At 34.8% G+C, this 12,749-nt stretch overlaps 1 protein-coding gene across 4 annotated transcripts in view; it reads left to right on the top strand.

Annotated features, from left to right (window-relative positions):
* Positions 1-12,749, top strand: part of LOC143253248 (mediator of RNA polymerase II transcription subunit 13-like) — a 111,847-nt gene that overhangs the window by 22,422 nt on the left and 76,676 nt on the right. For all 4 annotated transcript variants that reach the window (XM_076506794.1, XM_076506795.1, XM_076506793.1 and 1 more), the window contains exons 3-4: positions 1,743-1,827; positions 4,663-4,743. In XM_076506794.1, coding sequence (XP_076362909.1) covers positions 1,743-1,827; positions 4,663-4,743 — 166 coding nt within the window. The remainder of the gene's footprint in view (positions 1-1,742; positions 1,828-4,662; positions 4,744-12,749) is intronic.

Below are 12,749 nucleotides of genomic sequence, written 5' to 3'. Positions count from 1 at the left end.
ATGTCACAAAAATAATCAGATAATCACAATTAGTGTTTTTGATTATTTGAACAATTGGTTAATCAGAATGAATCAACAAATTTAAATTAGGGTTTTGAATTATTTATTGCTTTTCATTTGCCTGGCTGTCTAACAAATTAAAGTATTACCATGATGTTTGTTCACTGTTAAGCTGCATAATGAAGGCATAGTACCCCATAACTTGAGGGTCTTGGGTTTTATTCCACTTGTCACTAAACTTGCTCACCATTTCTTTGCTATTGAGTAACTGTTTGCTAATGTCAGTAATTTGCATTGCTGACTATAGGGAAAACAAATATCTGTCATCTCTAACTGCCACCTCTCTGGATCCTTCAGTGTTAAATATAGATAAATTTGTTTCTTTTTTTTTTCCATCATTGTACTATGTTTCTACTTCATAATTTTGTAAGTGTATTCTTTAATGTTGTATAAGTTGTGAATCTAGGGGAGTGGTCAGGGGGACCTGAACACTCCTCACAGTATTTGTTTTCAGTTAATTAATAACTGTATTATTTAAATTTGATTAAGCAGGTACAGATCTTGGGAAGGAGGAATAAAATTGTCTAAGTGTTTTATAAGCAGGCATGGATCTAGGAGAGAGGGGTCAAATCACCTTCACCCAATTTTTTCCAAAAATTAATAACTGTATTAGTTAATTAGGTACAGATTTAGGAGGTCTTAATCCCCTCCATTTTTTCAGAAATTAGCCCATCAGCTGATGATTTGCCATATAGGGTATGGTCCACCTGTGGCAGTTAGATGCGAGTGCATCATATACGGTGTACAGCTTGCAAAATTAAATAAAATAATTAGATTTAAGTAAATAATTCAAATGTCTTGAATGAATAGTTATTGGTTTATTTATGTAGCATACTGAATTGTAAATAATGTTTAGATTTTTAATTTCTTTTCCTAGATCAATTTCTGTTAAATAAATTTATTGGTCAGTTGAAAGCATTTTTTGTAAATGTCTAATAAATTTCAATAGATATTTTTACATCACTTTTAATTTTTATAAATTTAATTGTCTTGATCAATGATTTTCTATGTTGAATTTTTTTTCATCTTTTAGGTGTTTGCTTGGTTTAGAAGGTGTTCATAATACAGTTATAGGATTACAAGTACACACTGACTCTTATAATAATCATTTTTAAAATTTTGCATATGTGCAAAAATGTGTATTTTTATAAAAAGGATTTGTTTATTTTGTATAATTAGTGATGTCGAGAAAACCCACTTGTAGAGAAATATATATGCAAAAACGGCTCGTTTGGGTTGAGAAAATATTTTACATAGAAGAGCGAACAACGTTTTGACCTTCTTTAGTCATCGTCACTGAAGAAGGTCGAAACGTTGTTCGCTCTTCTATGTAAAATATTTTCTCAACCCATACGAGCCGTTTTTGCATATATATTTGCATATATATATTTTGTACAGTTTTATGCAAAGATAAAAATGCTGTAGATTTAGTTTCCATTTTTGGTCAGTAAATCCACATGTGAAATAAATTAGCTGACGTGGTAAAACTGTTTTTAATAAGAAAGTTTGTCTGTTATCTGCAATGCTTGATGTAGCTTAAGAAAGTGAAACTTATTCAAGTGTTTATTTATACACATAAATAAATTATACTCTATGTTCCACATTAGGTATTTGGTGATGTGTAAATCTTCAGAAATATTCTAAAAAGCATTACTAACAAATGTTTGTTAAATTTCTCATAGAAGGGGACCAAGGATCATTAGAAAACGGACTTTCATATGAAAGCCGAACTCTTCTGTTTAAAGCCTTTCACAATTTGATTGAAAGGTGAGTTGCATTTGTTGTTGTTTGCAAAATTATTGGTAGCTCTAGATAGAAAGTTCTTTTACTACATGTTAGACTTTATTGAATATTGTATTTTGGTGGACTAACCCCAAATTAGTTAGAAAACTTATTATTTTCATTGAAATTTTGTTAATATTTTGTATCATTTTAAACACCGTTTTATACCTGCCTACCCTAGAGTTACAGGTGGGTTGATAAGGTGTTTTTTGAAGACATTTTTCTAATTTATTTATGCACTAAGTTTCTTCTGGGACCACAAAATAAAAAATAAACAACTTTATATTTTCCAAGAACTTGTTTAAATTAGAAACATGAAACTTAGAATGTTAGCAGTCTATTTACTGAGCAAATGGTTCCCATATAGAACAGCTTTATGAAGTAAGTGTAATGTACACACCTTATTAGTTGCCCAGGAATGCTGTGTTCAATAGTAAATCTGACTTATTACAAACTCAAGCATCTGAGAATTTTTAGGCATAGGCAAGTGTATAACATTATGGAAAATGAAAGATTATTGATGCAAGAAAGATTATCTAGTCATGTACCTCTTAAAGTCCTATGAAAAACATTGTTTTTATCTCAGTTGGCTCACTGGGATTTCTTAAAGATTTTTGTAGGATTTTACTGGAGGGTTGTCCAGTTGGACAGAGTTTCTAAGTACAGTTTGTAAGCTTTAGACAAGTTTGACTGTGTTGAATAACATATTATTTACCTAGTCTTATAAAAGAGGAAAAGTTGTTATATTGATTTCTGAATAACAAGATAAAAATACTGATATTTTTTCTCTCAATGATCTTTATAAACTTGAATTACAAAGGCTGGGTATACATACTCCTTAAACATATGTGGACTTTAATTTCACTATCCCTGGTTTCTCTTGTTGAGGAACAAAAATAAACAACCACAAATCTTGCTCATTTTATAAAACTCCACAATAATCCTAGAAGTTCTAGAACCAAAATAATTATGTGTGATAATTTTTAGTATGAAAAAACTTTAAATTCCATTATTTTTCTCCAAACATACTTGTTTGAAATTTAGAACAAGAGTTTTTGTATTACTGCATATTTCTAGCTGTTCGGAGCTGTAAAAAATAATGCATTAATATTACAGAGGGAAAGTTGTATACAAACGTCTTTCAGACTAAATTTCTAATTTGCACACTCAAATAAGATCACTTTTGTATTTTGACATTAACTCTCAGTAGTTCTACATCAGTACCTATGATGATTTTATGCTAGAAAAAATATTAAGACAGATTTACTCAAATTTACCCATGAAATTGTGAACTGATTGTACAGAAATTTCTATGTTTTGGTGTCTGCAATGAATAGGAGAAAATTCATTGGACCAATTTCATATTTAAAATGTTGCAAACATTTAGGGATCTATCTGTTACTTAAAAATAGGTTGAAGGTCTCAAAATGTTGTTTTGGTATTGGTGAAACATCTTCCTAAAGCAAGATTACTTTTGCTTAGGACCATTCTAATTTGAAAGAATTGAGCTCAGCATTACAATGAGAAGAAAAAATTATCCTATTCTTACTGATACTTCTATTTCACAGTATTCTTGTTCTTTTTTTATTGAATTTTAATGCTTTTGGACAAACTCTCTTCATAATCACTTTAACTGCAACAGGAATCTCATTGTGAATGCATCCACAACATTTGAATTTAATGCAAACACCACACCTTCCACTCTTGCACTCAGAACTAAGAGTAGGGTAAATGTGGCATGTGGATACTTTCCCAGTTTATATTGACTGCTTTATTACTGAAAACAGGTCTTCTGTTTAGGTAAATTACTTTGGAAAATTAATGGAATTTTGCCAAAGTTGGAGGAAAAACTTATTTTCAGATGAAGATCTCTCAGCAAGAGGTGAACTGAAAAGAACAAATGTTGTATTTTTTGAATGGTCTAATATTAATTTATTTTTAAACGATAGTTGTAGTGCTTTTTGTCATTTGCAGGACATTGTGTAGACACAAAGCAGCTGCTAATTCCTGTATGATCAACCTCCAATTTTATGAAATAAGAATCTTCATAAAACAATAAAATAACTTTGTCAGTTTGGCTTTCTTTTCATGGATTTTACTGTGATCCATGTTATTGGTAAAAATACCAATTACAATTGATAATGTTTTTATATTACAAATAACTTTTTAAATTAATTTTTAATTGTGAAAGCCCTTGCATTTTATGATAATTTGATATCTTACTTTGTGATACTAATCAAAGTAAGTCCAAACAATTAACTCTTAATAGGTGTGCTTAAGCAGTGTCTCTCATACCAGCTTAATACATTTCTATTGTAATATGTAAATCATTTTACAGGCAAGTTAAAGAAAAACATTTGAAAAAGTAATGGGACTTTTTTATGAGCTATATGAAAATGCTTTTAAAAATAAGTAAATAAGCCAATAAATATGGCATCTCTTTTTGTGTGGTACAGTTTTAATTAAAGGTTATTTGTTTAGAATCTTCCTTTTTACATATGTTTAAAGTTCAGGAAACAGTATGGTGTTGAACTGGAAAAATGAGGAGTCATAAAAGGGTGTAGTGTTTGAAAATATATTTAGAAAAAACATTGAAAAGTAATATGGAGAGGTTCTTTACATTCCTTTGAAACAAATTAGGTATTGAACAAATGTTTATAAAATTCAAAAACAAAATCAAGAAAGGATTGCCAAACAAGGAAAGTAGCATCAATTTCATTTTACAAAATAAATTACTGTACTTCTTATCATTATCATATAAAAATAAGATGAGTTGTAGTAATTACATAAAATATAATACAATAGTTTAATTCTGCACAGATGTCTTTTGTCCCGTGGATTTACAAGATTAGGAAAGTGGTTCCTACAACCTTTGGAACCAGGAGAACAGGCAGGAAAAAGGTAATTTCAGACACTTTTGACTGAGTTTATGTTTAAAATAGTTATGTATTCACAATATAATTATGTATCATACTTACCTACCTCTTTAACTGTCTTACCCTCTTTTCTTGAGAAATTATAAATCCCTGTCAGCTGATTTCTCCTGAATTATAGCTACTTGATCTTCAAAATGAATATTTATTATATACCCATAAAATTGCGAGTTTTCAAACCAAACCTAATAGATAATCTTGTAGCCTTTGAAAAACAGTGTCTGTCTTTAAAATTATTACATGTAGTTATCTTAATGTTTTTCCTTCTAATACTGTTTAACGTCTTGTTGCCACTCTATAAAAATTTAAATTACGGGTATCTCGATTCATGTTTTAATGGCAGTTCACTCTGCTGTTACTGACTTTGCATTTTTTAAAACCTTCATACTGGAAAAAAAACAAAAACATTTTAACAAATTCATGTGATATCTGGAAATTTCTGTAGTTTTCATTTTTTTTTAGTTGGATGTGAGATAGATGTATAGCAAGATACTACGTTTTTGGCACTAAAAGGGTCTGTATTTTAAATGTTATGTACAATTACTCATAAGAAGGGTAAATATTTAAGTAGGTTTTTCTTTATTTTTATGGTAAACGTACATTACTTGGTGGACCATGCAGACTTTTGCTTAAGTTACAGTATTAGAAAATGATATTTTAATTTTTTTTACTCTAAGTAAAATTAAGTACAAAAATCAGCAGTATTTAACAATCAGTTAACTGCCCGTGAGAGGCATATCTAGGGACACCTGTAGGCATAATTAGAGATATCTGTAATTTATACTTTTAACAATCAACTGTTTTATGATATTTAAGTAAGTGTTTTAATTAAAAAATGGTTTAAAGGTTTCTATTTCAATAAATCAGAAACTGGCTTTGCACCAGTCTTTGTTTTTATGAACTGGTATTTAATAGTACTGCATCATTTCCCATCAAAACTTACTTTCTGAGGTATGGTGAATTAATTATACAAATCAGTTTGTCAGCAAAGAACAACCAAAATACTAAGAAATAATTCAAAGAAGAATACATATTAATGTATTTAATATGGTTTTGTTTAGCACAGAAAAACATGTTTCAGCATCTGGATAGAACTGCCTGCTTCACCACTATCAAACAAGCAATATAATTAGTAACCCCATAGCCATTTTAATAAGGTTTCCCCTTCCAACTTTAGGTCAGTTCTGTTAATGTTTGAAATATCCAGGCACTTAAAGGATAAAAGCTGTTTTAATAGTTTTTATTTCAGGAGCCATTTGTATTAGATATATTATGTATAAGTAAAGCAAATGACATAAATTTACAGATATGTGGAAATTATTTTGGAAGGGAGATTTAATGTAGACATCATTGTCATTAATCTTACTCTCATGTTAATGAATAACTTAATGATGCTGTTGTAGAATATCTTGTTGCATCAAGATATTAAATGATGTTTTCCTTTTTATAAAGACACACAGATTTATACTTCCAGGCTTAAAAGATTTTAATTATTTCCAACTGTATGCCCAGTTTATGCTTCTGACTATATTGTCATTGACTTTATTAAATTTTTATATCAGGGAAGAAAGTGAAAAGCTTAACAAGTTTTCTTGCATAGTTTTTAATACAGTTGTTTCTGGCTTATGTTTGTAGAAAGAGTTAAAACTATAAATATAAATAATTGAAAATATAAATATTAAAAATTTTAAAAAATTAAAAATATAAATATTTTAGTTTGCTAAGCTTAACTTGACAAGCTACTTTTTAGAATTTAAAGCAGCACTGAAAGAATGTCTTTAACAATATTTAAAAAAAACATTTTTTCAAATTTAGGCAAAATCAAAAGTTTAACATTTTTTCTACGTAAATAACTCATTTTTGTTTTAAGATATTTACTAATTAACCTGCAGTAAGCGATTTATTCAGTTTTCACTATTAAAGTCAAAATTTAGCACACTTGTTGATACTACACTCTTCCATAGCTTGAATTTTTAAATTCAAAATTCTTTACCAGTTGTCTTGCTGTGAGTCTAATTGCCAGGTATTAATTATAATTACTTGCCCATGTTACAGAAAATTTGAAAGTTTATAATTCATGTTATGAGAATGTTAGCAAAAAGTATGTATGTCAATTATCACATATTTTTATCATTCCTAAGTAAAGTTATAATGTTTATACAGTTTATGTTATGTATTTCTTTATCCCTGCTATATTAAATATAAAGACAACATATGTGACTGAAAGTGCACTTTCTGTAATTGTTTCTGGCTATATACAATGGAACAGGAAGTCAAACTTACTCACCTCTCCTCCCTCTGCATGGAAGGTTCTTTCTCTTTTGTAAATGTGGGTATTACTTGAATCCCTGATGTCTTCCTAATGAGCACGCAAGAGATTCTTTCAATGACTTTTATGCAACCACTAGATCATGAGCAGCAATTCATTAGATTTCCCCAGATTTTATTCTCTTTGATCTTGAAGGGTGAATAGATCAGAACAATACTAGGATCTGGGTTTATCTGTTGCCACTTCATTAAGAGATCCATCTCTTTATGAATGACTCACTTCAGGAATGGGGTGCATATTGAATTCAGTGTTCAGGAATTCCAGGGTCTATGTATAGATGATAGAACTTCCCTACACAATGTTTTTAATCTTCAAAGGCAATAAATACCTCATGGTCTGGGCTCATTAAGGGGAAGATTGTCAGGCTTCTCTCAAACAAGTCCACAGTGATGTCTTGCATTTTAAGTCAAGGAGTATTTGGTCCAGGGCTCTTTGTTTTTGAATCTTGGATTTATTTTCTCAGGACCACTTCTGTCATATTTTACTAGCTTGCCAGGTTCTACTGGTGATGACTTCAGTGATAGATCAATTGTCTAACCCAAGCAGATGCTTCCAATAGAATAGATGCTGCATGGCAAGGTTTTTCTATTGGGATGACTCTTATTTTGAAACGCTGATTATTGGTGGGCTGGCCACTCGTTGGAACACTCAACTATCGGCAATTTGGTCTCTTGTACTTCACCCTTGGGCTTTGGCAATAGATGGATTCAGTAAGGACATGATGAGATTATAACTTTAGGCCTTTCCTCCAATTTATATATTACCCAAACTACTAGTTACGATTCTTTCTAACCCACTGTCAGGTTCTACTGATAGTGCTGGATTTGTAGATAAGCCCTGGTATAAACTTTCTGTGGTATCTTTAGGAATGCCTACTTCTTCCACTTTCTCAGTGCTCTTCTCTTTGGAGGCAGTCATGATCTGACATGGCACACTCACCTATCCAGAAGCTTGAGCTTCAGACACGAAGGTTATACAGTTTTTTGCACAGTGTAAGAGTTTCATTTCTATATATCTGTCTCATGATGGACATTTATCAATGGAAATGGCACACACATTGGCATTTGTGTATTGAATGGAGGTTGAATCCACTTTGATCAGTTAGTTTTTCATCTGGCTCTTTGGCAAGGGTTTTTCATCTTCCACAGTCATCCTATCTAAGGTGGCCTTTTCAACTACCAGTCAGTACTAGACAAAAATTCTTTGAGCTTCTAGTGATCTCAGGCTTCTTTGAGTTGTTTTTGGTCCTTTGTCCCAAATTACCATTTCAGTTTTCCAAGTGGTACATTACAATTTCTTTACATGCCCCCTTTCATCACCCATTTGTGACCTTAGCTTAATGTGTCATTTATCACCTTAACCTGAAGGTTTAATTTCTTTTGCTGTTGACTTACAGACATTGCTGATCACACTCCTTTGCTCTGCTTGTGCTCAGGCTCCTTTATCATTTTACCTATGTCCTCAGACCAGTCCTCCTTCCCTAAGATACTTTCAGTCAGGGAACAGGATAAATCATTTTCTACAGTTTATCTGATCACTGTATCTCACTTCTATGACCAAAGAAATTTTAGTAGTTTGTTATGTCCAGTAAGGGTCTTGAGGGTTTTGTTGCCTGTAGAAATGCTAGACTTTTTATTGATTGAGATAATTCCATTTCCCAGGATTTACACCTGGCTTCATTGAAGAGGTGAGTATGAAATTGATCAATATTGCTTATTCAGGGCTCTGTTTGTAAGCAAAGAATCTTATTTTAGTTAGAGCTAATCAGTTTCATCAAATTTCTATATCTGTGGTAGCTCAGTTGAATTGCTCACATTATTTGCATGATCTGATAGTATCTTCATTTGAAGGTTTTTTTACTACACCTTGTAGCTACATTAACCACTTTTGCTAGATTATACAGAAGGGTGAGTGTTTTCATTGTACACTTGTCCCTCCTTTGCCTTTCAGGATCCTTTTCTTTCTTTTCACAGGATCCCACTCTGCAGTGATTGCTGCCCAAGCAGGTGTATTTTTTCAATAATTCACTAATTCAGTATACTTTATCTGCAGGTTTTGTAGAAATGAGGTGTTCTGTAAGACCACCTAGAGGCTGACTGGGTGATATTACTGTACTATGCAAGAGTGCCACTCGTTGCTTATTATGAGTAATGCATAAGGAGGTCTTGCTTCTTGTTTGATTCAATAAATTGTGATAGGTTTGCTCTTAAAAATTTAAGAAATTTGATTTTCCTGCTGTGCTGTTGCAGAACATTGTTCCTCAGGGCTTCCCAATGCACATTACCCCTCAGATTATACTATTGGAGCTAGGGAGTCCATACCACACTTAGTTTCTTGTCACTGTAATGGTGGAGAGAGGCTTTTCCTCCAGTGTGTTATAGTGAATTTCCTTCACTCTTAGAAAAAAACGGCAAAGTTGGGATCTTTGGATGCTTTTTCCTAGATGTTCGTGATTCAGGTTCAGATTTAACACTTGGCTGTTTGGTTGGGTTGAGCTTAACCTTTCTCTTTGATCTGTATTAGTTCAGTACATTGTTAATGCAAGAGATTCTGTTGTTTACTCTTAATTCAGAATACAGAGTGGTCACATTTGAGGTTCTTGGTTGAGTACCATTGGTCCAAGTCCTTCCCATAATTCTAGGAGCAAGTGAAATTTACCCTATTCACATGGTTGAAAAGTTAGGATGAAAGATCATAATTCCAGACCAGATGAGATCTGTTTCCTCAGGGTGAGTAAAGCATACACGATCCTGTCATTCTGAGACTGGGTTGTTGTCTGTTGGACTTTGTCAGGCTGAATAGAAGGTTTGTCTATTTTGATCTTTTTGTGTTTACAGTGGTGTGTTGCTACAAGTTGGGATTCACTCATAAGTGTGTATATATATATTGTGGTCCAGCTGCTCTAGTCACTAATGTGGGATATAGAGATAATGACCCTATATTTTCAACCCTGAGCTGTGGAACCTTGACCGTCTGTTTGGAGAATGGCCAATAGTGATTATAAATCATGTAAAATTTCGTCCTCAATACATGAATGAAGTTCCAGATGAAGAGCATACCTGTTCTGGATGTAGTACAGTTCCACCACTATGGTGCCAATCTTCTAATAATACACCCAGAATCTAAGCAGTCACTTTCTATACCCCTCGGTGTGGATTCCTGTACGTGGTGAGGGGACCTCCCAGGGTAGGTTCTATTCTATCTGGTTACCTTCTTTGGGATCTAAACATCCACCCACGTGTTTGCCGTGCGTGGCGACCCGTAAAGGGGAGGAGAGGATCCTGGTGGTTGAGGGGTCAAACCCTAACACACCACCTTAGCCTCGAATTCCTTTGGGTGGCCCCCCTTGGGTCAATCGGCTGGTCCACTTGGGCTAGAGTCAACCAAGTACCAGTGTTGGAAGTTCTCAACAGGTGTTGTGGACATTGTGCCTGATGCTGGTGTTTGGGTATAGTGCTCACAAAACCCCATGTAGCTGCATTGTCCTTGCATGACTTTGTAGTCGTCCCCTTGTAGGGCTCCATGGTGGGTGGGGTCAGTGGGTACCAAATTTTTTCTTTTCCTATGGATCCTCTAAAAAATTTAAATAAAATTGTAAAAAACAGTCAATGGGTAGCGACCACGTCTTGAATACTCAGAACAGCAATCTTCAACATCAGTAACACACGTACCTCATTTTCTTATATTACATTCTCTTCGAAAACCTTTAGGGCAAATGTCCCCTTTTTTATTCAAAAGGGACTAGAGGGACTTGCTGGCTCTCCAAAGTCAGTTAAGAAACTTCGATCTGGTGACATATTGGTTGAAACATCCACATCCCAACACAGTGAACTCCTCTTGAATTCAAAGACAATTGGGGATATACCTATTGAGGTTACACCCCATGCTACCTTGAATTCTTCACGGAGTTATTGTTGAAAGGGATTTGAAGAACGTTCCCGAGTCAGAGATTCTTGCTGGTCTCTCCACTCAAGGGGTTTCTGCAGTGAGGCGCATCTCCACTCGCAAAGATGGAGTTACACTACCAACAAATACCCTCGTTTTAAAATTTACTTCACCACGTGCACCTGCCACCATCAAGGCAGGTTATCTCATTTGCAGGGTTCGGCTATACATACCAAACCCTCTTCGATGTTTCCAATGTCAGAGATTCGGCCACTCAAAGACATCTTGTTGTGGTTTCCTGACATGTGCTCGTTGTGGAGGGAAGGACCACGATGCCTATGACTGTGACATGAACCCACATTGCGTGAACTGCAATGGTTCTCACCCCCTCTTACTTTCATTCTTTCCCAAAATGGTTGGAGGAAAAAGAGGTGCAGCATTTGAAAATGACACATAACATTAGTTATCCTGAGGCTCGGAAATTGCTGTCCACAACTCCATCTCGGACATATGCTGCTGCACTTCATTCCACAACTACAGTGGGAGTGCAGATAGATCTCTCTGTGCCTCCAAGAGAATCGTTTTCAAAACAAATGAAAAGCCTTTTGACCTCCGTGGATAAAAAGGTTGATGAATCGACTTCCATACCCATCTCTGTTCCTCCCATACCTTCCAACAAACCTCAAGATCCACGTCCTTCAGTTTCAAATACAGGCATTTCTTGTGATACATCTTTTTCTCCCACCACAAGAGACAAAACAATTCTTCGTTCGCGTCCTCAGTCACTGGATTCCCCTTCCAATAACAAAAACCTGCCCACCCGACCCAGAGCAGGATCCATGGAGGTTGATAGACCTCCTCCGACTAAAGACAGTAAAGAAAAAGACGTGGTCGTAAACCGAAGGGTTCTCCAGCCACTTCACCTACCCGTTCTTTAAAATGGCCACCTTGATACAATGGAACTGTCGAGGTTTACGTTCTAATCTGGATGATATCAAAATGCTGATTGCTTCATACCATCCTGTTTGTCTTTCTTTACAAGAAACATTTCTCAAAACTGTTGATACTGTCTCCATTCGGCAGTTTTATCTGTACAGAAATGACAGGTTGTGTGATGGTCGAGTACATGGATGGGTGGCACTGTTGGTTGATCAACACGTGCCCACCCTGTCTTTGTCACTCAACACACCCTTGGAGGCTGTAGCCATCCCTGTTTCCTTGGGTCATACCATCACTGTTTGTTCTCTGTACCCGTCCCCTGGAGAGACATATGATCAATCAGATCTTGATGCTCTCGTTGAACAATTGCCATCTCCATTTCTAATCCTAGGGGATTTTAATGGACATCATCCCCTCTGGGGAAGTGCTATTATTGATGGGAGAGGCCGATCTGTAGAGCGGATGCTCTCTGATCACAATCTTTCTCTTTTCAATACTGGTTCTTCCACTTACTTTCATGCACCTAGTCAGTCCTTTACCGCTATTGATCTCTCAGTTTGCTCCCCTTCATTATTCTCCAATTTTTCATGGAGGGTTGACAGTAATCCACTAGGCAGTGATTTTCCGATTCTTTTGAGAGAGACTGGCCTTGGTCGATGCCACCCTACCCGCGTGCCCCGATTGAAGCAGGATCAGGCAGACTGGTCCACTTTCACTGCTCTCGCAGAACTTGATCCTGCTATCGTAAATCAGCCATCAATAGACGACTGTGTAGCAGCGGTAACTGACTGTATTACATTTGCAGCTGCTCAGTGTATTCC

This window comes from Tachypleus tridentatus, chromosome 6 (assembly GCF_004210375.1).
Source record: "Tachypleus tridentatus isolate NWPU-2018 chromosome 6, ASM421037v1, whole genome shotgun sequence".
NCBI classification, from domain to species: Eukaryota; Metazoa; Arthropoda; class Merostomata; order Xiphosura; family Limulidae; genus Tachypleus; species Tachypleus tridentatus.
This window is presented reverse-complemented; position numbering and strand designations above follow the sequence as displayed.